Below are 25980 nucleotides of genomic sequence, written 5' to 3'. Positions count from 1 at the left end.
GAATCACTATCAGAACAAAAATTTGTACAAACTTCCTTTATCCGAAATTTACATATAACAGCTCTTTGCTTTCGATACTCAATTTTTAATTTCGAAAATTAAACGAATAATGTTAAATAACAACAATAACGATATTTAAATTGTTATTTAAATAACGATAAGACCATTTAACCAAAACATATCCAAAAAATGTTGAAAGTTACAAGTTGCATGAGTAAAGTACAAGCGAAGTAATGTACTGCAGTTGGCGCTAACATACCATCTGCTGTTTCCCATTTGTTTCCTGTATCGTGTTTACTTTGTTCCATGTGTTTATGCAGTGCCAGTGCAAGAACGACTGCCAAGCCTGCCCCCCTCTCCACATGCAACTCACAATCAACTGTTCTTCTCTTCACTTGTTGAGTACAGTAACAGTCATTTGCTTTGTTTGCTTAAAATTGTTGTCTGCACTTACCTTTTTCTTAATTTTACTTATTGAACATTCGTAGTTGTTCAGTGGACATAAGGACAACACGGTTTCCAGTTTACCGCATAGAAACAGACCCATTAATGACCTCATTAACTGTATCATAATCATGAAGCCTATAGCTCTCCATCTGTTGGTGTCATGCACTTCTGTGTTGTTTAAGATGTATGAAGCTTTGGAGAAAAGAATCTGGTAAATGCATAAATGTGAATGGAGGTGCTTTATATCATGATGAAATTATGGCCTGATAATTATATGGGTATTTTCTAATATTTTAGTGACACTTGGGAAATTGGTTTGGGGTTATTGGATGAGCTGGGGACACATTTTTTTCTCCATTTAAAATCATGGGAAATAAGCTTTTGGTGTCCGTGCCACTTTCAGGAACAGGGTAACGTCATAAATTGAGGGATGACCATATTTTTCACTAAAGAACTATATGTTATTACTGTAGGGGGAGCTGGTAGCATAATGGTTGGAGCTGCTGCCTTTGGACCCAAACTCCAACTATAGTACCCTTGAGCAAGGTACTTACCATAAATTGTTCAAATAAAATTGCCCAGCTGCATAAATGGGTAAATAATTGAAGATAGTCTAACACTGCAAGTTGCTCTGGAGGAAAGTGTCAACTAAACGAACAGACATAAATGCAGTGAAATTACGGTTTGGATTTAAGGAAAATAATGCGAAAAGAGAAGATGTGGTCCAAAAATGTTCCTGCTATTATGAGAAAGTCTGTTCCACCTCCAGGGCTTCATCTTTGATTTCCTGACAAATATTATTCTTCTCTGATAGCTGGCAGTGTGTGTGTGCTGCTGTGTCTGGCTCTCAGTGCCGCTTCTCTTTTGCGGAGCATCTACAACTCGTTACTAAAACGGTGATTTAATTTCAGAGCAAAGCAAAGGAGCGGAGGAAAGAGCCGTGTCGCAAGGAGCACAAGAGGTTGTTTGACACTCGTCACAGTGTAAAACGGAGCAGTCGGGTGTGCGGGATTCCCACCTATCCCTACCTTCAAGGGCCATATGAAGAGCAACAGGCTCATGTTGTTTGTTCACTCACAGGTACTGATATTCCTATGAAGCACAAAGTGTCCCATTCTTACATATTTCAATAATGAGGCATTTCAAAATAGATAGTAACACAGGGGTTAGGTAGTAGAGATGCAGTAACACAGTCTGGTCTCTGGTTGTGTCCAGAGAACAGCATTCAAGGTCAGCAGAGGTCACGGCAGTTTCGCTCATTGTTCGGTCAGCGACAAGGGGTCTGGCGTTTCGGGTGTTTCTCTCGGGTGGGGGGGGGTGCGAGGTGTCTGTTCCTCGTGCGCCGAGAGCGTTCGGCAGAGGACTCTGCTATCATGTGAAAGCAGCGCATTATAATTGGCAAACAAAGGAGAGAAGGAGCCGCGTCGTTTCCAGTCGGTTACACTGTCTACTCGCATGCTGTCTCCCGGGCTACAAACACAGCGCACGCTCGGGCCGACGCTCGACCCCCTCCCAGCCACACACACCACACTATTCATACACTGATTCACCACAGCAGCTGCTCGCACAAAGAATCCACGTGTACGGGTACAAAAACAAGGGCTTACGAGAAAAGCAGGCGCCCCTTTTTGTTTGCCACAGGTTCGAACGCTGAGCAGTACTGTTGCCAACGGGTTTCCTTCGTCATAATGTTGCGTAAACATGCGAGCAGGCTCCTGAGACAGTCTCTTCCTAACTTTGTTTGTAGTCCTAGAGTCACTTTTACCACTAAGTCACAATCAATAAAACCTTAATTAACAACACAGATGTCCTTTCGCTTTTTCAAAATCGGATCTGTAGCGGTCTTGAATAGTTCTAATAAAAAAAATCCTTTTTAAAGCTATTTTAACAAAATCATTAACTTTGAGCAACATTAAAATTAATTTCAAGTGAAAATAAAAATATGCTGTCTCCGCCAACTCCTATTCAGTGATGATCATCCACCGATTCATCCCTCAGTGCGGAGCTGTAAACACGGTACCAGCAAGGTGAATTAAAGTGATCCCAGACTTCAATCCTGCGTGGGCGCAGTCAACTAACAGCCATGCAGAGTAATGCAAGTCCACAAGAAGTAGATATTTTCGAAAATACGTAAGAAAATGCAGCGAATGAGAAATAAATAAAATGTAAAAAACTTTTTATCTTTGAAAATGTGTGACTTCACAATTCATAATACAGAGAGCCAGTGTATCAATAACTTTTGATTGCTCAATACAGTCCATGCAATGGTTTGAAAGGATTCTTCTAATTTCTGGTAGTTTCTGGCCATTCATACCAAGACCCTTTTGAGTACCAGTCTAATAGGTACAAGGGTCAAGAAGAGTGTTTTTACAAGCATCTCAACAATTGCACCACCCCCAACCTCCACCTGTTCTCCATGCCATGGACACTGCTAGAACACCTGTCTGACTGCTTCATCCACACAGCAAAATAAGGACAAAACAAAGAGCCAAGTCATGTCACCAGTGACCAGGTTATGACAACATTTCTTGTGTTTCCTCTTAAGAAAACTGTAATCATTAGCAGTGTTGCTGCCAAATGACCTCAGTCTGAAGAAAGTAAAGTGCCCACCATCAAAATTATTCTTCTTCCTTAAAAATAAATGTATGTGTGTGTGTGTGTTGGTATGTTTAATAGCTTAAGAAATGCCTTTATTGGTTTAGTGATGAAATATCCTCAGTTGCAGAGTCACTCAGGATGATCAGCCACATTAAACGACTATCTTGTGCTTTCAGACAGACACACCAATAACGTAAAAACATGACACTGGAATTACACACACCGTGGCTGAAGTTGAACACCTCTTACACCAGGAGAAAAAAACACATTCCAGGTCCAACAAGATGAGCCCATGTTCTCCACAGTGTTCCACCAGCAGCCACCAGCAGCATGTTGAGATCCAGGAAGGGACTCTGGAGAAGTGTACATTTAGCCAACACACTGATCACCCCTACATGAATTACATGTGTACGTGTGGAAGAGTGCTTTGCGCCAAACACACACTGTAGTCACATCCATTTCAGATCAAAAGAGCAAAACTGACCTTCTAGTCAAAGGATTAACACTGCTGAAAGTGTCTTGAACCAATACCCTATGTTTGTACTATTTTCCACTACATTTACATGATGTGTTTCTCCCACAGCGGGGGTGTGGTGGTGCAGCGGGTTGGACTGCAGTCCTGCTCTCCGGTGGGTCTGGGGTTCGAGTCCCGCTTGGGGTGCCTTGCGACGGACTGGCGTCCCGTCCTGGGTGTGTCCCCTCCCCCTCCGGCCTTACGCCCTGAGTTACCGGGTAGGCTCCGGTTCCCCGTGACCCCGTATGGGACAAGCGGTTCTGAAAGTGTGTGTGTGTGTGTGTGTGTGTTTCTCCCACATGACTTACAGTGTTAAGATATTCACCTATTTACACATCATCTGAACTGCTTGTCCCACACAGAGTCATGGGGAGCCAGAGCCTAACCCAACAACACAGGGCATATGGCTGTCGGGGGGACAACACCCAGGACAGGACACCAGTCCATTGAAAGGCACCCCAAGCAGGACTTGAACCCCAGACCCACCAGAGAGGAGGACCTGGTCCAACCCACTGCACCGCCACCACACCCCCCATACCTATTTACTCAGCATGTTAATTTTACTGGAGCAACTCAGGGTACTACAGCTATATGTCAGAATCAAACCTGCAACCTTTTGGTCCAAAGGCATCAGAGCTACCTACTACACCACCAGCTGACTCCATACCACACACCCTATTTTTCAGCTCGGTTTTCAGTAGTTGGCACCACTGAGTATGTCACCCTGGTATCTGAAGTCTCCTAGATCAAATCCCATTCTTGTTGTAGTACCTTTGATCAAGGTACTTACTGTGGATTACTGCAGTGAGAGTATAAATGGGTAAATCACTGTGAGCTGCTGTGGATAAAGACCTAAGCAAGATAACGTATCACACTTTTTATTAAACAGCCGGTACTGCCAAACACCATTTACATCTTAGCTGCTACCGTCATTCAACAGTGTACTTTTATCAGCGTATAAATGTCTTCCTGGCGACTCTCCAGCTTCTACCGATGAGAAATGAATGAGAACTTATCAGACAGAAGTGATAAGGCAACGCTCACGGCAACGTATGAGTGCATTGGAGCCGCTTCACAGAACTGATAAACTGCACTCACTCTCTCTCGCACACACACACACACACACACACACACACATTTCCAACAGACGTGGCAAAACTGCGCAAGTCGCGCGGTGACCGGCACTGCTAGCGCCGCGATGGCACAATGCAGATGCCCTCACTCCACTGAGCCACTGGAGGTCTGGACTTAGTCTGCGGAGACGTTCAGTTGGTGATGTGTCACACTGAGCCGTCCACAGAAACCGCTGTCCAACAGCTGGATGTGACCATGAGTGACAAGCCAGGCCTGTCCCACAGACCCCACAAACAGTGTCCCTCCAGCATGTGCCCACCGCCACCCACCCACTTTTTAGTAACTCTGAAAAGGGACAGAGGAACAGGACTGTGGGGGCCCTCCATGTGCACGCTGTATACAGCAGACACCCCGTCTTCACATGCGTGGGACCACAAGCAGCCAGAACCACAGTCCCATCACAAAGCTGTTAAGCAGGAGGGTAGGACCCCCCCCCCCCCCGACACATACAGCTGACTTGCCTGTGCTAGAGCCACACAGGGAAGGTCGTCTGTGCCCTGACCTCTGACCTCTGACCTCCCTTGCCTCTTTCCAGAAATAACCCTTCTTCCCTTGCAAATTAGCAACTTATTTTGGTTCTGTCCACACCCAAATAGAGACAATGTTTACACTTCATTGAGGAACACTCACACAATTTAACTGGGCTCCCTTTGTTTTCCTATAGCAAAAATATTATGAAGACACGGATAAATTATAATAAGAAACACAAGTACCAACACTTTCAGCTGAATATTCAAATGTCTAAAAACTATCAACAACGTTTCAAAAGGGCCCAATTTCTTAGAAAATGTCAGACACAACTCACACAACTTTCACTTTGTCTCACTGCTGGGTAACTTTTAAGTGCCACAATTGAGGGTTAAAACCCTCCTCGAAAGTATTACAGAAAGTGGGAGATTCAAGGCCTGGATATGGGCTCTAAGCAATATGCAATGTGAAGCTCCTTTTACATCACAAGCTTCACACATGCCCAGCCTTTCTGTGTCCCCGGCACTTTTCTCTGATGCGTAAATGAACACTAAACATGAAATGCAGGTTCTCATCCGAAAAACATATGCGATTACACGAGCATGATATATCAAACAGAAAGGCGTCTTCTGATTTTCGCAGTTCCTTAAGAAACCTCCCACCCATTAAGAGAGCAGGACAGACAGCCGGAGCAACACGAAGGAAACTGTCGTCTGTATGTCCAAAGACATTGAAACAGTCAGTGAGAAAGTACACACAGCTGGAGCAAACCATGAAAGTGCAACACGGGCGCAAGGTAAAGCAAAGAGGGTGTGCGGTCGGCTTGTTGCGCACACGTGTGTGTTCTCCACGAACGGCTGCTTTATAAAGTAAACTTCCAACAGAAGAAGTCCCTGCTGGATCTCCTAAAGCTTTTTTGCACAGAGTCGGCGATCTCGGAGCGTTCAAGAGCCGACCCACAGAGTCAGAAACATCCCACATGCTTCGCCTCGGCATATTTACATTCATCTGAAGCTTTTCTCCAAAGCGAATTACAGTGTTAACAGAGTTAAAATTACTGATACATTTACAGAGCTGGACAACTGTACCGAAGCAATGTAAAGCAAGTACTTTGCTCAAGAGTACTATACTAGGAGGTGGGATTCAAACCTGCAACCTCTGGGTCCATGAAAGCACCTGAAACTGTACTGCATTGTACAATATTAATACTTAAGCGAAGTTAAGTCACACGGGTTAACAGCATAAGGCAAGGCGCAGTGCAGGTGTTCTCTCATACAGTAAAGTTATAAGCCGTCAAAGTAAATCACTGCGCATAAATTGTCCTCGCAGAGGAGATCACTGACATCTGCCTCGACACGCGCACCTGGCACTGACTTCGGTGGAAATGGCGAGAATGCACTTCCAGCTGCCCTGACCTCTCAAAGAGCTTGGCAGGATCTCGAAGTGTGCCGATGTCCATGCCCCCCCCAAACAAGGAGTTGGTCCTCGGCACGTTGGAACGCAGCCAGGGTGAGAATCGTGTCCCGGTCCACAGGAACCTTACTGGCGATCAGTGTCCTTTTTCAAGCAAACATACCACTGAATCAAAGATTAACAGCAAGGGCAGGGGAGGGAGCACGACTGAGGACAGGTACTGAAGGGACGAAAGGTAACGCACCCGAGAACAAAAATGGCATGGACCTCCAGCTGACAAGACAATGTGCTCACAGGACTCACCCATTATAAAAACCTAAAAAGGAGAACGCCGCTGTTCTGTTTTTAGACCAGTTCGGCGTCGAACCCGCGACCTGCGGAAAAGCAAAAAACACGCAACGCAGCAGCAGCGTTTTCAGGCCTTTTCAGGAGCGCCGCAGGGCTGCGTTCTGGGTTCTGCAGTCTTTCTCACGGGAGGAAGAACATGCACAAAGAAAAACAAACAAACAAACAAACAGGGATGTGCAACATGCGGCTTGGGGGCTGCATACGGCCCACGGGAACATCGGGAAAATAGTTACTATACACTACACCTACTATAAATACTAAGCTCTGATGGAATCACATGATGATTCAGTTATAGACACATACTGCACTTAGGTAAAATACAGTAAAATAAATAATTTTTCCTTTTAGACATTTAGGATTCAACTCACTATTTGCGACTTGATAGACGACGCTTACTACGGTTTTCATATGCGCAGCCCTTGGAAAAATTTACAGCAATGATTGTGGCCAAGGGGGGTGCGGTGGTGCAGTGGGTTGGCCTGGGTCCTGCTCTCCAGTGGGTCTGGGGTTCAAGTCCCACTTGGGGTGCCTTGCGACGGACTGGCGTCCCGTCCTGGGTGTGTCCCCTCCCCCTCCAGCCCTACGCCCTGAGTTGCCGGGTTAGGCTTCGGCTCTCCGCGACCCCGTATGGGACAAGCGGTTCAGAAAGTGTGTGTGTGTGTGTGTGAGAGATTGTGGCCAAAACCTTTGACCCACCTGCTTTAACTTGCTAGGGCAAAAAAGATGGACAAAATGTTTCTGGAGTAAAAGTCTCATTTAAAAATAAGCATCGCATAGTGAACATCTCCAGTGAAACTGAAAAGATTAAAACGGACAGCAGAGCCAGTTTTGCATTATTGGACACGTGAAGCTCTGCACGTTCCACATATAAACTCCGACTGCTAAGGTGTAGCCAAGCAGCCGCGGTTCCATTTCATCGTAAGCGCATGCAAATTCAGAGAGCCTATTTTTGTGACTCCCTCGTTCGTCCAGTCTAATATGCTTCTGTAAAGTGATACAGGGATGTTGACTGCATTGGTTGACACTATCTGTGTTTTCCTCACACAGTTCGAAGTGTGTCCCAAACACACAGACACGTTCGTGTCGACACATTCCTGCCATTCTCTCGCTGCAGGCCAAAGCCCCCATCCCACCCTACCCAACACTGGTAACTCAAATGGGCGTACCTCAGGGATGACTCTACGAGTGTGTCCTGCATATTACCGTCCTATCGCTGCCCTGCCTCTTACCACAATCAGTAACCACTCGGGCACTTAAAAGAAGGTCAAGCAAAGGGTGATGAAGAGAAGCAAGACTACAGGACACGTTCAAGCGGCTCCTTCTTAGAGCAGCAGGAACAAAAAAACGGAACTCCACGAAAGTCCATCATGCGGCTCTGAGTTCACACAAGTTTCTGTTTAACCAGGGTTCCAGAGGCTTCCACACCAAAACAGGTGGGAGTCACAGAACAGAAGGGCTGTGGGCCGTCACCGTGCTGTGCTTTTCCTGGCACGGACTCAAATGGGGAGAGAGGGGGAAAGTAACTCCATCACGTGCACAATTAAGTTAAGTTGCATCAATGATGGAGGGAGTGTGTTTATTGTCCAAATTGGGATGGTCCTCTCACCACAGTACAGTTAGTACTGACTGACTCCCCCCAGTGAGCCCTACATTTACATTTATTTAGTCAGCAGATCCTTTTCTCCAAAGCAACTTCCAACAAACTCTACGTAGTGTTATGAGCCCACACACCTTATTCACCGTGGTGACTTACACTGCTAGATACCCTACTTACAATGGGTCACTCATCCATACATCAGTGGAACACACTCTGTTACACACGATGGGTGAACCTGAACAGCATGTCTTTGGACTATGGGAGGAAACCCCGCAGACACGGGGAGAACATGCAAGCTACACAGATTGAGGAAGAATCAAACCCATGTCCTTTCGCACCACCCAGGTGCTGTGAGACAGCAGCGCTACTCGCTGTGCCACTGTGGTACATGAAATGTGATTTTACACAGATGTAATTCTTGTCCACGGTATTTCTCTTCTTTTAGCTTTCGCAAAGAAACATTTCGGCCAGCGTGGCATTGAGCACACAGCTCTCTACCTGCCTTTTTCCCAATGACACCAGAAACCACTAGCAATCCAAAGCCTAAATTACTACAGTAAGAATACTCTGCTATACAACTCTGTGTACATCATTATCAAGTGTGTTTGGATTAGGACGTCGGCTAAATAACAATTCCACTGACGCAGGGATGAGTGACCCAGTGTAAGTAGTGTGTCTAGCAGTGTAAATCACCTTGGTGAATAGGGTGTGTGGGCTAGTAACACTACATCGTATCTATTTTAAGTCGCTTTGGAGGAAAGTGTCTGCTAAGTGAATAAATGTAAATGTAACTAACAAAGATTCCATTTTTATCGGAGATCTATGAACCTTTTCATGAGTTTACTCGAATGGGGGCCAGTATAGTCCATACTTAGATTTATTTTTTCAGCTGATGTTTTTCTCCACAGTGACATACAATGTTTAGCTATTACTTACACTGGTTTACTGATGCACTTACACAGCTGGGTCATTTCTGACTGGAGCCATTTCTAGGGTCAGGACCTTGTTCAAAGGCACTACAGGAGCTGGGATTCAATCCAGGGTCCTCTAACCACTACACCACCCATTGACCCCTACAGCTCCTTGACCACTGTCAGGTAAGGGGCTTGCCAGGTAGATGAGGCCCCCGGGGAGGGGAGCAGACGGTGGCTGCGGTCAGCAACGATTCAGCCCATGGCGGATGAACTGCACAGTGCAATCGAGATGCTGCTCTTGTGAGAGCTTGTCCTCTGTATCCACAGCAACACTTTGACCGACAGCTGACCCAAATAACATCCCGCTGCCCGCGTCCTGGCGGCAGTCCAGCACCCGTCAGCATACAAAAGAGCTGCTGCGAGGGGGTTGGGGGGGTGACCAATAGTTGTTCCAATCTCTAAGCAAAGAAAGCAGCAGCGGGGAAAAGCCATATGGGGAGGCCATTCCCATGCTCCCACACTGCGGATTCGAACCCCAGCAGCTTGGCGGAGGAAAAGGGAGCTGGCAGCGGCAGAACTTTACCATTACTTTACCCTATGCGCCCTGTGCCAAGATAAACCTCATCACACTGAGACAGGGCCATGTTTGCATCCAGCTACACCACGCAGGCATGAGGTGTCATAAAGCACGACCCTTGTCACACTTACATCACGTCGCTTCCATAAAAATGCAATTTGGCGACAACATTCAAAATGCCATCAGTGAATAAATAAGAATAAGCTGCTTGCTCCAAGGAGGGGTGCGGTGGCGCAGTGGGTTGGACCACAGTCCTGCTCTCTGGTGGGTCTGGGGTTCGAGTCCTGCTTGGGGTGCCTTGTGACGGACTGGCGTCCCGTCCTGGGTGTGTCCCCTCCCCCTCTGGCCTTACGCCCTGTGTTACCAGGTAGGCTCTGGTTCCCCGTGACCCCGTATGGGACATGCGGTTCTGAGAATGTGTGTGTGTGCTTGCTCCAAGATCAACAGTATCAAAGACACAGAGCAAACGTGTGCGTAGGAAGGAGAGATCAGATTAGAAGCTTTTGTAGCCCTTGGCGATGTGCAGAGACGACGACACAACACACAGCTGAAAACGTGCCCAATCTTATCAAAACAAAAACATCCCAGCATTGGTGTAAACTCAGTGGCGTCTGACAAAATCCTTCCTCCAGCTAAAGAGCAGTCAGGTGCCTTCCGCTAGAGCGTGCTTTAAAGGCCAACTTGCGTACAGCAGCGGAACGCCCGCCCGTACGGAGAGGTACCGATGAGGGCGAAACGGAGCACAGCACATTTGCCACACCGGTAGCACAGACGTGTTGGGCTCCTGCAGAAAAAGCTGCCGAAATTCATTTGAGCGCAGTTTTTGTGTCGTATGTTAATGTGGTTCTGCTACTAACACAGCACGCCACACACGAACACGACTGTAGTATTCATGCGTATCGTACCCAGCCTTTAAATTCTACTTCTGCTGCAGTTATTTTTCCAAAAATGCAGGAAAACTACAAAAGAACAGCTGCTACTAATTTGGACAGCTGACACTTTTGTCCCAAGTGCCTAGCATATGTGGCCAGTGACATGGCTGGAAGAAGATGTATTGGTGCAAATCAGACGAGACCTTCTCTAAGGTACCATCACAGAGCCCCTCCTGGATTGCCCCTGCTTTCGACACCACGCGAGGCCCAGGTGGTGCTGTTCCGTGTGATGCACATGTCAGTACACTACAAAGCTCAGCCCTATTCTTCTCTGGACTCCACAACATTCCTTCAAAGCTCCCTGTGCCAAGACAAACCTCACAAAGTTGAGACAGGGTATTGCACACAGGCATTAGGTGTCATAAAGCACAACACTTGTCACACTTACATCACACCACTTTCATAAAATTCAAAGGACAAACCACAAGTTGGCCTCCTCTGATTTTTTTCAGAAAGCCAGAACCAGAAACTGAAATTAATTCTTGACACGGACACCTAAATCATTAATGCAGGTGGTCATGGACTTACAACGTGTGACTTCTGACCAGCCCTACTTACGATGACCGTCCCATCAACCTTACATTATTTTCAAGTCCTGACGCTTGGTCGTAACGAATAACAACGTCCGCCCCAAATGCTGCACGAAAAAATTAAAGAAAGCGAACAGATTCAGAAATACAAGTGAAAATAATGACACAGCTTGAAAATACAATACTGTACAAATTTTTTTATTGTACACTGCTGCTATTTTAACGTGAATGCATGAAATTAGTGAGATAATATACCAAAGCCCTGATATATAGCATAGCATCGTGTATGTTAATTGTTAATGTGCCCTTAAGGTTCATTCAGTACGGTATAAGGGCATTTGAGACTTATGACAAATTCACAGGAACCGAACTTCATCGTAAGTCGACGACCACCTGTAGCTACATGCGCCCACCCATTCGGGCCAATTCAGAATCCTACAGTTTGTATCTTAGTGTCCATCCTCAGCCCACTGCCCCCATAGCAGGTGTCTGCGGGCTGGACAACGGTACGTGTGAGGGAATCTCTTTGTTCGTCTATGACCAGGTGTTGGGGACAGTGCTAGGACGAAAGCTGCTCTGCTTTCGTAGTTGCATTTCCTGTCCTTTCCTCTCCGCTTAACACATTCAATGTGTCCACACAACAACAGGTCGGAGTTCTTTGTGGACAAGGGTTGGCCAACTGCTATACCGCAAACCCACCGACTGTCTTCCGAACATCTGAACACGGCCAAGATGCATTTCCACAGAAAACAAGGCAATATCCATGTGACATCATCATCTGGGGTTATAACTGATCCCTGGGGCTGAGCTGGCTGAAGGTCTCGAATTCTCCCCCCCTTGCATCTGCCGGAGGTTTCGATCACAGCATCTACCCACAAGCAGACAAAGCCCCACACGTGGATAAGAATCACAAGGGGACTCTTCCGTACCACTGTCCAGGATTCATCTTCCTGCACGGCAAACACCTCGGAAAGCATGCCGGCACTTGGCAAAAATTTGCTCAGCAGCTCAAGCATATGCCTGTGAAGTGGAGGCTCTCTTTTTTTACTCACCAACATTGAAGACCAAACGATCTATCATTTTTTCATCCCCTTGACCAGAAAGAGGTGCAGAAAAAGTAGGAATCCTGGTTAAAAGGAAGATGGAATTCCTCTTATCTGCCCCTTGAGGGGGTGATTAGGGTGAGGCACAGAGCCAAGCCCGGCTGCTGGAGCTGAGAAGGACCGGCCCGCGTAATTCCTGTTTGTCACCTCATCCATCACGCATAGAATGTGCCGGGAACGTGCGGAGCGCCCAGGGGCGTTGGGGTGCAGGCTAAGCATGTCCTTCTCTTTTACATTCCCCGCACTTCAAAGGGCCCTCCTCCGTGATCCGAGATGTTTTCGGGTCCACCCAACAAATCAGAACCGCCTCCAGCTCACGACAGCACGGAACTCGCTTATACTTAAGGTGCCCCTGGAAAAATGCACAGTGGCAGCGCACATTTAAAATGTCTCTTCCTGCGAAGGGACGTTCCTACAATTCCAGCACTCTGCCTCTTGCAAGCTAGATCAGTTCTGCACACGTATGGATAAACGCTGCACGCACCACATTCCTCAGTCGGTCTCATTAATAAGACAGCAGAGCCAGCTTCGGTCTCAGCCCTCCACACCTTCACCATAAAAGGCATTAAGGTGCACACCCTGTAGCTAGTGAATGGAACTCTCTGGTCATAAAGGTGCCCACATCGTGCCATAAAGTCCGCTACAAGAGGCCCGGACAATGGAAGCCACATGTGGGTATCACCAGGAAAAAGGAAAGCAAATAAAAAGCCCCTGGATACCCCTCAGAAGGCCATTTCATTGGAAGCCTCATCCTAGTCAGCGCTGGTGCTCACTCTCATTCCAACTTCTGAAGAGCTGTAAAGCATGGAAGTGAGCAGGATGAGGTGGATTACTGCCATCGCGGCACTGGCTTTACGGACCTACCCCCTACTCCCCCCACCCTTGGCCTCCTAGGGAGAGTGTGCAGCTGGAGCCATAACTCAATGTGAACGTGGCCTTCTCAAACCCAAGTAAGCGTGGGCATGGCCGGGCCCAACCAATAGGCTTTAGCTGGAAGTCTGAAGACAGAGTGTGGACAGAGTGGTCAGCTTGGTCACGGAAGTTATCGTGAGCAGACTAGATTAAAAAAGGTGGACCTAGGATTTGAGCTCATCTCACACAACTCGCACTATTCTTCAGCGGAAGTACAGCCATGCGAAGGAATGTGTCGGTTATTACATAGAAAATCCTTGAGGGTGTGAAACTGGTGCACTACAAAGTAAAAGAGGGGGACTGAGCCTGACAAATTGGGCATGGAAATTCTACTTATGCAAGCATACGAGAAGCTGTCACTGTGTTCACATCTTACTCAGCCTCCACTGTGCAGTAAAGGCAGAGGTTCGTACAAGAATGTAAAGCATGTGACACAGTCCCGGGGGGAGCCCTGCGGCAAGACAACACATTGATGTGACTCGTAGAAATGCTACAGTCAGGGCTGCTACAATAACTGGGCACAGCTACTCCTATCTGTCCTTTCACAATGCATGGAGTTACAACTTATGACCACCTGCACTCAGAGGGGTTGTGTCACTAACCCTTCTATTGATTCTGAGCCTCAATATCTAGAGGTAGCATTGAAGTCTACCAATGACCAGGGGTCTTACTTCTGACTACCTGGGTCTAGTGCTGGTTTGTAGTTTTCTTCAACGTACTTGTTGTTTTAAATGTGAGATGTACGTCTCTTTGGAGAAAAAAACGTCGTAGGGTAGCCGCACACACATACGGCAATTTAGCATCACCAATTCACCCGAATTGCATGTCTCTGGACTGTGGGAGGAAACCAGAGCACCCGGAGGAAACCAACGCTGACTTGGGGAGAACATGCAAACTCCACACAGACTGAGCAGGGATTCAAACCTACCCAGGCACTGTGAGGAGGCAGCACTACCCACTGTGCCATCCTATAACAAAAATTTAATAATACGGTACTCTATATTTTTATTCTATATTTGCATTATTTCAACAAGAATAATGTGGGAAATTGGGAGAAAAACATAGCAAAGTCCTGTTCTACAATGTAGCATTCACACATGTTCACTTTTTGCGTTACGCTTACGGTTCATACAATACAAGCGGACTTTCGACCTACAGCGCAGTCGACTTACGAAAGGGTCGTCGGACCACCGGTAATTAACTGTCTGAAATAAAGGGCACTTTCCTACACTCTGTACTCCTCTCCTCTGAATAACGGTACAACGTAGGGTAAGAAGATGGTGCTGTTTGAACGAAGCACTGTCCTGCGTCCTGAAGCATGAAAGAAAGCAATCTGGTGGTTTCAGCCTAGCTGTGAGGCGGGAGGTGGAGCACGAGCAGAGGACCGGGGTGCACTCTCTGTCTCAGAGTTTGTAATCACTGTGAAAACAGCTCCACACCCCCACGCTATAGAGCTCGCCGCCTTCTTTTAAATTTACACAAGCTCTTGTGTTCCCTGGCAAGGCTTTTTTCAAACGCAAGTCAGCCAATCATTTGGGGGCTGGTAACTAAGCTCCCTGTTTATCAGTAACCAGGGTGAACAATGGCTGCAAGTCAGCACTGCTGGTACTGAGAACCACAGAGGGAGACACCGGGAAAAGGGAGGGAAAGTGGGGGGGGATCTGGCACCGCAACTCATCCTGCGTTGAGTCAGATGTACTGAAACCGGAATCACCTCTGCAATAAAAGTTGGCTGAAAGTAAATGACATTTAAAAACTTTTTTGCAATGACCATAAAGCTCTTTTGGCGTTGTACAATGAGCTCCCTCTGTTCCTCAGAACTGCTGAATCCCCCACCATTTATGATGGGTCTCAAAAGTTATCTTTTGAGACCCATTTTTCTGACAGTCTCATGAATAACACAACATAAATTGAGACATGAATTTGTACCACTCCGTTAGCCATAGCTATCCACATACATGATCATTCCAATATACTGTATATATGACTCAATTCTATAGGCAGCTGCTCCAGTAATGTGTGGCGACAAGAACGATGGTATCACACGAGCTGTGCTCTGATAATGGCCCGTTGGTATCCGAAACACACTTGTGTACACCCCGAACCGTGTATCACTTTGGACAGCGGCATCTATTGCGTACAGCAGCGAAGAATAATTGCCTGATAGATATAACACAAATTAAATTAACCCCTCCCCACTCCCACCCCCCTACAGGAGCATGGGAAATGGAAGCAAAAGTGGACACAGGTGTGTGAACTGGGAACAAAGGTCCCTGTCTGCATGAGCGGACCGCTGGTGGTCGCAGCCCAGTGGGTCGCAGAGGCAGTGAATTGTGCGCTTGACTCCTGCCCCCCATTTTTTCCAGGACAGGGAGATAAATACCCACTCATTCATCCTGCCACCCAGAGACGCCCTGCAAGGCTGGTCTGCGGAGAGGCGGGTTGTTGGTCCGTGGCGGAGAGGAGGCCGGTGAAGCTGAAATGGGGAAAGAATGCCTCCTTTTCACGTTCTTATGCCTTGCAAGCAACTGGGACGCGCAAACAGCGCTCTGCCGGCTCTTTGTCTTTCGGTGACAGGGATCATCATGGGGACAAAGCATCCTGCTCCCAAGCCCATACTCCCCCCAGCCACCTCTGCACTGAAAAGGGGCCCCAGCTCTGCCAACATCCCCACAAAATGTCTGTGAGAATGCTTCTGGTTGCTATGGTGACACCCCCGTGGTGCTGGCCCCTCCTCCACAGTCTTGCCTCCAAGTCACCCCCAAAATAGGCCCATGTACACTTCATCTCAGGAGAAGGGGGGGGTGGGGTCACTCACTTCGCACTGGGGTAGATGCTTTCCTGGAACTGCCCTGGGGTGGGACGGGCGTGTTTCTCATAAAACCTTCTGCAGGTGCAAGAGTTCGGCAGTGTGTGTCGAGTGGCATGTGTGTCTGCATGAGAAGGAGGGGCAGGGAGCGCTGGTTACACTATCACAGAAACTTGGGATGAATCAAATGCCCACAGTGCACTGCCATCACCAGTAGTGCCTTGAGCGCAGGAGTTTCAGCACACGCATGTCCTTCTGGGGCGTAATGAACTCACCGCCACCCTCATGAGACTGAAAGAACACCTGCAGCATTTTAATCAATAAATATGCCTTAAATGACCATTCAGAAAGTCGGGGACAGTTGTGTTACAGGTGGTACACTTGTTTGAAAGCTAGAAGCGAAGGAAGGGTTCATCCATTTGTCTGGAAGTGCCACGGTAGAGGTGCCGCAGACCAGAGGGTACATCCTTTCAACGCTTCTCCATGAAACAGGCGCCCAGCAATCGGAACCCTGCCCAGCGCAAACAGAGAGCACGCATGGCACAGCACGCACACACAAACACACACCATCTTTCACGTACACATCCATCAGCAAGCCTGTTGTCCCAGCACATCCCCCAGAGCCCCTCTGCGCTCAGCTCGTCGCTCCACGGCTCATTCCCAATTCAGCAGACCGCTGAGCGGTGCGGTCAGCCAGGCAGCAACGCTCTGAACCCGGGGCTTAGCGGCCAACAAAGACGGGAAAATTAGCATACGAGAAGAGGCGTTTCAGATGGAAAACAAGCGGAGTCTCCCGCAATCCCAACCCCCCCCAATGTTACAGGAAGTCCCCGAGAGCCTTCCTGTGGCCAGGGTGTCTGTGAAGAGGCACACATGAAAGGGCAAAGTGGTTACTTAACAACCAGATAGGAGCAAAGCCTTTCTTCACTAATCAATTATGGGTGTAGAATTTGGGTGCAGGGGGGAGGGAGGGGCAACCTGGCTTCTAGAAAGATGCAATAAACCCACCCCCACCTCAACACACACACAGACACACCCACTTCTTTCAACCAGATCAGCGGTTCTTCACTCCCCGTTCTCTGAGAAGGGAGCTTCAATCCTACTTTTGGGTTAACCCTCGCCCGCTAGGGGACGAGCGAGAAGACCCGTCGACGTGTTTCTGCATCGCGCACGCAAAATCTGTCCGAGCGCTGCTGTGAACTTCCACGGGGCAAGGGCAGCGCCCTTCCGACATCAAGCACCTGCTCTCGGTTTCCGGTTGGATGCCTGCCGCAGCAGCAGTGCTCTGCAAGCGCCATATTCTGGAACGCTGCCCAGGCACAAAGTGGACGGTTCTCATGAGGATGAGATGAAGGCCATCGGGGACTCCGTCCAGATGTCCCTCCAGCGCTCCCCCTTCCAGAAACTAGTGAGTGACACGAGAGTGGAGAAGAGAGACCAGTTGAGCAGTTCTTTTATTTCACACAGCAATGAACCTTAAACACAGAATCTAACAGGTTTATTTGTGTTAGATAAAATATGACAATATGGAATTCATGCAATATGAAGCTTCCGCCACACGTTCAGTGTGTATGTTCAGCTTCCATCTACAGGAAACAATGAAGTGGTCTCTACCACTCGGTGCTTTGTCCTGCTGGAGAACGTGGTCAATGATACCCACAGAGATTGAAAATGACAGTGTTGTCACACACTGGAGTTTAAGGTTAATTCAGGAAAAGAGTCTTTTGGTTTGACCTTTGGTTTAAATGCCCTGCATGAAACAGACACACACACACACACTGTCTGAAACCGCTCATTCCACGTGGGGTCGCAGCAAACCGGAGCCAAACCCAGCAACACAGGGGACACACCCAGGACGGGACGCTAGTCCACTGCAAGTCACCCCAAGCAGGACTCGAACCCCAGACCCCCCAGAAAGCGGGACCCAGCCAAACCCACTGCACCACCGTGCCCCCCAGCTACATGAGGCATATATTCAGTATATTCCTTTACAACTGAGAACTTGCCCATCAGCATCTGGTTCTGACTGGATCTCCTTCCATACGTTTTCCTTCTAACTAAAAGAGAAGAAGGCAGTTTGAGACACACGATCTAGAAGTTGATCTCTCTAGTGAACACCAGTGATGAAACTGGGCAGCAGAGCCATTTAGGAATCTGATTTCTGCCAGGTCTTATGGGAGCACAGAGACTGCTGATGACCTAGTCATCAAGCCCAGCACAGAAAATACACTCACATCCACAGAGAATTGCTGCTACTGCTCGTTCACTATTTGGTGGTGGTTCAGCTGCTTACATTACTTCATTTATCAGACACTTTTCTCTGAAGCAACTTTCAATGAACTCTATGTAGTCTTATCAGCCCACACAGCTTATTCACCAAGGTGACTTACACTGCCAGATACACTACTTACAAAAGTTCACTCATCCATACATCAGTGATCAATGTCACTCAATGTCACTCACACTATGGGTGACTAAGTGTCACCAATCCACCTGAACAGCATATGTTTGGACTATGGGAGGAAACCAGAGCAACCAGAGGAAACCCACACAGACATGGGGAGAACATGCAAACTGCACACAGACTGAGTAGGGATCAAACCTACATCCTCATGCACCACCTGGGCCCTGCGATGCAGCAGCACTACTCGCTGTACCACCATGCTTAAAGACAAATACACGTACTTCTGCAACCGCATACTTCAAAGTCTAAGTTACCCGAGCTAAATGTACGTATTTCTACACAATGACAATGATTGACCAGTTCCTGGCATTATGTAATCCCAAGCCCTGGGACATCTAAACAAGATCAAAGAAATGAAGGAAACCCGCAGAGAAGTGTTCAAAGACAAGCGGTTACCCAAGGTTGTGAAACAGGTTGCAGTTTTTCATCTGCAGACACTGCTGACGGTGGCACTGACCACTGGACGCCTGTGACAACACAACGATTCCACAGTTGGAATCGGACGCCTGCTCGGGACTGGACGTTCACACAAAGGCGTGTTTGTATGAGGAGGAAAGAGGAAGGAGAGAGCTCTAGAGTGTGTCGTGTTACACCCAACAGGTTCAGCCATCCAGCCCCAAGAGCGGAGTGCAGCGTGACGGGATGCCAGTCCACCACACCACACCCCACCTAACCGTGCAGCTGAAATGTAATCTGCTCCCGCTCCCGGGCTCCCCCCCTTGCGAAGAGCAACTGTCCCGTGCGCCGAACACGTCTCACCTTTCGCTCTTTCGTAACGGACTTTTTCTGCTTACAGACACAAGTACCTGGCGTTGGGCGTCAAGTCCCTTATTAATCTCAATGGAGGGGAGGGCGATGACGATGCGTTGTGGCATCAGAGGTTGAAGGACCTGTTGGAGTTCACCAGCCCGGCTCTTCCGTATGCCTTCGGCAAAGCAGCACACCTTTAAACAAACAGTCCTGCACTCGCACGCTCACCGCTCAGTCGACACACTCAGGGAACACGCTCGTTTAAGACTGATGATTCTCCCGAAGTAACGGAGGATCTGCATCCGTTTCTTACACCTGTTCGCAAACCCACAACCGCTTTTCCTCAACGCCCACTGCCACAAGCGAGTGGAAACTGGCAGCAGTCTACAGACGCACAGCTGCAAAGCAAACGACTCAATAATACACCGCTCTGCTCCAGCAAAAAGGTTTTAATGTTTCTGAAAAATGACACATCCTAACGGTGTTTCAAATAGCTGTATTCAGAAATAAAAAAAAGGTGCCGCAGACTCTTGTATTCACTGAATGATGATAATTTACTAATTGCCACTTATTTTCTTTCATCATTTTGATAACTTCTGAGATACAAGTGAAAACTGACTCCCACCCCCAACACCCTGTAAACAGCTGGTAGAGTAGTTGTTAGTGCTGCTGCCTTTGGCTCTAAAGGTCACAGGTTCAAATTGGACCTCCAGCTGTTGTACCTATGAGCAAGGTACCTACTCTAAGTTGCTTCAGTTAAAAAAAAAAAGAAAAAACACTTGTAAGTTGCTTTGTAGAGAAGTGTTTACTAAATATAATGTAAATTCCAGAAGCATTTCCCACAATGCCTTTGTGCACAGACCTCCTTGACCTTCCACTGCCCTGTTATCTACACCTCCTTGGGGACCTCAAGCCCTTCCATATTGCTTCAGTCCTTCACAAATCCTACTGATTCAGCTACTGAAGTAATCTATCAAGTAACTGGCAAGCCCTTAACCGTCTCAACAAATCTTTCTGGTGGTGAAACAGAGCCAAAAATACATATGGAACGGCCGGGGGGGGGGGGGGGGTGTAGTTTGCATACATGAACAGAGAGCTTTAATAATACATGTGGTTGTAGCGAGAAAAATGCTTTCTTCTACAAACATACGGATGAGATCATTTTTAAAAGTGTGAATTTCCCCACCAGTGCCATGTTTGCTCCTTTCTGGTACAACACACTTTGGCTCTGAACCACATTCATGTGTGTCCGTGTCTCCGTAAAGAAGGCCAGAAAGGTGGTCCGTGCCAAAACTATGACTACACGTGATTTTCCTACTCTCGAATGACACATCTCTTCTTCAAGACTAACAACACGGCCTTTCTCAAACACCCAGTGCTGCCGGAGGACTGCGGTATTATGAAGATTAACTGAAATTTCCCAACACTGTTTCCTTATAAGTGGGTTGGACCACAGTCCTGCTCTCCGGTGGGTCTGGGGTTCGAGTCCCGCTTGGGGTGCCTTGCGACGGACTGGCGTCCCGTCCTGGGTGTGTCCCCTCCCCTTCTGGCCTTACGCCCTGTGTTACCGGGTTAGGCTCCGGTTCCCCGCGACCCCGTATGGGACAAGCGGTTCAGAAAATGTGTGTGTGTGTGTGTGTTTCCTTATACACACTTCATTTACAACCTCAGCAGGTACTTTTGTGGATTTTCACACCATGTTTTGACCATTCTTAAGCTCTTTATCTTGGCCTGACACCAAAGTGCTGAAACCTCAGCACAGGGCTTCTGAACGGGACCCTCGATGTTCTCGCCTGTTGGGAAGCCGTTTCTGCAGACACCAGAACTGTTGTACGAGGCGAGGCGGTAGGGCAAAAAGCCCCCCATCCTCATAACGCAAAAGTTGCGTTCCAGGGATCTACAAGCTGACTTTCCATATGAAGAGCACAGAGGAAGGTCTGTACTGCTTGAACCCTCAGCACTGCAGCTGTCACAGGGACTCCGCAGTGGCCGCAGTTCCACAGCCAAACACCATCCTGGGAGCAATGCACATAAAATGCACAGAAGTCGCCGTGTTCCCTCGTGCCGTAATCGCTTCCGCTATCAAGGGCGGCAGGTGCAAATGACGTGTTTAATGGACATGAAACCCACGCGATGCAAAAACATAGTTTTACAAGTTTACGGAGGGAAAAAAAAGGAGAACTTTGCAGAGAGACACCTGCCGAGATACCTTACACTTAGAGACAGGCTCCAGTACAGTCCTTAAACACATTTCTACCTGACAACGAAGTGCAGTGTTCCTGATCCTTTCCCAGGACCGCTTAATAAGATGTTCACACACAGAAAATTCACAGCTCACGTACACGTCCCGACACATCAGAACAACACCGCCGGAGGAAGCTGCAGGATGACAAGGGGAGCAGCAGGTGGTGTAGAGGTTAGAGACAATGCCTTGCGACTGAAGGAGCTGGATTCGAATGCTTGCTCCTGCTCCAGTACCCTCTAGTACCCTGTAGCCGGGTATCTACCCTGAACGGACGCAGTAAACATTGCATGTAAGTGTCGAATTGGACGCAGGATCGCAAAGAGCTTAAAATACACAGCAAGCACTTTAAGATGCTTTGGAGGAGAAGACAGTAAACGCATCCAAAGGAGGTTTTCGAAAAGGCCACGTCCTTGCACAGGTGACGGGTGCGGAGGGGAAGGTCCTCACCTGTAACAGACACCTTCATGGTCGCCTCCAGAGGACGGTTATTGTCCAGGTCCCCGCTGAGTCTCAGATCGCCGGTGTCCGGGTTCAGCACCAGGAGGGTTAGCTCATTGCCCTCGGTGAAGCTGTAGCGCAGCTTATCCGACACGTCCGGGTCCCGCGCCGGCACCTTTCCGATCACGCCGGACGGAAAGCTGTTAGACTTGTTGGTCACGTAGTTGTTGAAGATAATCTCAAAGTCCTGCAAGACGGGGTCGTTGTCGTTCACATCCACAAGGTGCAGGTGAACGGTGGCCCTGCTGACGAGGGGAGCCGACGTCGCCTGCACTACGATCACATACTCCGTTTGGGCCTCGTAGTCCAAATCGGAGAGGGCGATCAGGTCACCTGTGAATATGTCCAGCTGGAACACCTCCGGGACGTTTCCCTCCACAATCTGGTACATGATCTGAGCGTTTGTGCCCTCATCTGGGTCCGTTGCAGCGATCCGGGCCACGGTGGAGCCAACAGCACTGTTCTCCTCCACAAAGATGTCCAGCACGTCCTTCTCGAACACGGGCGCGTTGTCGTTGATGTCCTGCACGGACACCTGAACGTCCACAGCCGCCCTCAGCGGAGGCACGCCCCTGTCCACCGCATATGCCTTCAGGTTGTACTTGGGCACGTTCTCCCGGTCCAGCTTCCTGGCCGTCCTGATGATGCCCGAGTAGGGCTCGATGGAGAAGTCCCCGTCCCCGTCGTCACCGCCCTGGAACGTGTAGCTTAACCTCCCGTTGGACCCTGAGTCTCTGTCAGAGGCCGAGATCTGCAGCACGCTGGTGTACACTGGCGCATCCTCCAACACGGTGCCCTGGTACACGTCTCGCAGGAAGCGAGGGGCGTTGTCATTTGCATCCATGACGATGATCTCCACATACGTGGTGTCCTGCTTCTGGGGGATGCCGTTGTCGCGGGCAACAATGGCCAGTGTGTAGGAGGCCTGGTCCTCGTAGTCAATCTCCATCTGCGTGATGATGGCACCCGAGTCAGGGTCAATCTTGAACTGGGGCACATTGTCCTCCATGATGTACGTGATGCGCGCGTTCTCTCCAGTGTCCTCGTCCGTGGCACATATCACCACCACGGTGGAGCCCACGGGCCGGTCCTCGCTGATCAGCGCCTGGTAACTGGCGCTCTGGAAGACGGGCCGGTGGGTGTTGGCGTCGGTGACATTGACAAACACCTGTGCCGTGTCAGCGCGCGTGCCGTCTGAAGCGGTCACCGTCAGGGCGTACTGGCGCTCCTGCTTGTAGTCCAGCGGCAAGGCCAGTGTGATCAGTCCACCGCCACTCTGACTGGTGATGGCGAACCGGTTGCGCGTGTTTCCGCTGGTGATTTGATAGGTCACCACGCTGTTGACGTCGCGGTCCACCGCGGTAACCGTCAGCACGCTGGTCCCCACTAGGGCGTCCTCGTTGATCTTCAGGGAGTACACCTTCTGCGTGAACGTGGGAACGTTGTCGTTCACGTCCAGCACCGTGATGCTGACGCTGGCCGAGGATGACATCACGGGAAAGCCGTGGTCGCGCGCTTCAACGCCAAAGGAGTAGAACTCCGTGGTCTCCCTGTCCAGCTCCACGCCGACCGTAATCCAACCGGTGTTGTTGTTCACTGCGAACGGAAAGCCGGGGCTCGTGTCCAGCAGCCTGTATTCCAGACGTGCGTTGTCCCCGGAGTCCGCATCGATGGCCTGGATGTGTATCACAGAGTGTCCGATGGCCATGTTCTCCAGCACGGTGGCCTGAAACGGTGTGCTGACGAACATGGGTGCGTTGTCGTTCACATCCACCACCTGCACCACCACCAGGCCCGTGCTGTTGATGAGGGGCGGTCGGCCGCCGTCCTGAGCTTTGATGCGCAAGTTGTACTCCCGGATCGTCTCGTAGTCCAGCGGGTTGATGACGTCGATGATGCCCGTAGGGGAGTGGATGTAAAACTGGCCCTTGACGTTGCCACTCACAATGCTGTAGTGCACCTTGGCGTTGATGCCCTCATCCCGGTCGGTGGCCTCCACCTGGGCCACCCTGCTGTTGACCGCTACGTTCTCCAGCACCTGCACCACGTACCTCTTCTCGCTGAACTGCGGGTAGTTGTCGTTCTCATCCTCCACCGTGATGTGCACTGTGGCCGTGGCGCTGCGGGGCCCTGGGTCTCGGCCCTGATCGTCGGCTTCCACTATGAGCTGGTACCGAGGCGTGGTTTCGCGGTCAGGGCGAACCCTGATCTTAACAAGTCCGTTCCGAGGATCGATCTCAAAGACAGAGTTCGCGCCGTCGCCATTCACGATCCTGTACACCATGTTGGCGTTGGATGGAGCATCGCCATCCGTGGCCCTGACGGTGAGCACTTCGAAACCCACCTCCACGTTCTCCCGGATGCGCACCTTGTACTCCGTCTGCTCGAACACGGGGGCGTGGTCATTGGTGTCGCTGACAGTGACCGTGAGGTAGGCCGTGGCCGACCTCCGGGGAGTGCCGCCGTCCGTGGCCGTCACCTTAAACACGTGCGTGTCCTTCACCTCCCTGTCGAGGCGCCGCAGCGTCGTTACGCTTCCCGTGAGAGGGTCGATTCGGAACAGCTCGTTGGACCTGTGGTCGAAGAGTGCCTCCATGGCATACTCGACCGTGCCGCCGTCGCCCTCATCCGAGTCGCTCGCCTTCAGAGTAATGACCCTCGTACCCGGGGGCTCGTTCTCCGGCACCGACACCTGGTAGTTGGGCAGCTGGAACTGGGGAGGTGAGTTCACGTTCCTCTTCAGCCGATTGCCCCAGGACTCCGGCAGCCCACGAGAGATGCGCGCGTGGACTCGTACGGTGGCGCGCTCGACCCCGGCGCTCCGCAGGGCGCACTCCCAGCGCTCCGGGCTCCGCACGCAGACGCGCTCGTCGACAGCGCGCGCCGGCAGCTCACCGTGGGCGCAGGACAGCGCAGAGGCGCGCGCGCCCCACAGAAGCGCAGGCAGGCAGATGCTGAGCTCGCGCAGGAGCGCGGCAGCGGGGACGCAGGAGGCGTCATCCGGCCCCAGCACGTAGTGCAGGAGCACGCGGGACTCACCGCGCGCGCTCTTCCTCGTGCGCCTGAAGTGGCAGCGCGGGCCGTGCACGAACACGCGTAAACGCGCGGAGATGCGGCGCGCGGGCGAGGAGGAGGCGCACAGGGTCACCGCGAAATGCGCCGGGTTGCTCCGCAGGAGAGCGCAGTCCACCTTCCCGGACACCGTGAGCGTTCCCGAGTGCCTCTCTAACTCCAAGAAATCCCGCACGTACGCGGGGGTCGCCGTCCTGTCCACAGAGTAGAGCCAGCCGTGCGCGCCCACGGACAGGTTGGCTACAGCGGTGCCGCGGGGAGCGCCCTGCGCGACGTGGACCTGGAAGGAGCTCGCGGTGGGCAGCGCGGCGGGCAGCGCGAGCAGCAGCAGCGGGCACAGCGCGGGCAACATCGTCCGCAGTCCCGTCCACAAAGTTCACCGGAGCGCCGCGCGGCAGAACGAGGTCTTAACTGAGCGCGCGGCGACTCATCTTGCCTCTCCGGCCGCCTGCTGGGTGGGAAGGGGTGGGAAGGAGGGGGAGGGGGGGGTGTTCACGCGCTCGGGAGGTTCTTCGCGGGGTGTGGGCAGCGCGCGGGGCCCTGGGCGCACTCAAGACACTTAAGAGTCTGAAGTGATTCAAAATGGCTCCAGCGCTCTCGTCCGTCCGTAGGTGCGCCTCCAGAAACCTGCCGCTCCGCTCCGCTCGCTACGTTT

At 50.1% G+C, this 25980-nt stretch overlaps 1 protein-coding gene across 1 annotated transcript in view; it reads right to left on the bottom strand.

The window, feature by feature from the left end:
* Positions 1–25741, bottom strand: part of LOC108939247 (cadherin EGF LAG seven-pass G-type receptor 1-like) — a 69021-nt gene extending 43280 nt beyond the window's left edge. Inside the window, exon 1 of the mRNA XM_029249958.1 lies at positions 22203–25741. Within this exon, the coding sequence (XP_029105791.1) occupies positions 22203–25677 (3475 nt within the window). The 5' untranslated portion in view covers positions 25678–25741. The remainder of the gene's footprint in view (positions 1–22202) is intronic.
* Positions 25742–25980: the final 239 nt, after the last annotated feature.

The sequence above is a fragment of the Scleropages formosus genome, chromosome 2 (assembly GCF_900964775.1).
Source record: "Scleropages formosus chromosome 2, fSclFor1.1, whole genome shotgun sequence".
NCBI classification, from domain to species: Eukaryota; Metazoa; Chordata; class Actinopteri; order Osteoglossiformes; family Osteoglossidae; genus Scleropages; species Scleropages formosus.
This window is presented reverse-complemented; position numbering and strand designations above follow the sequence as displayed.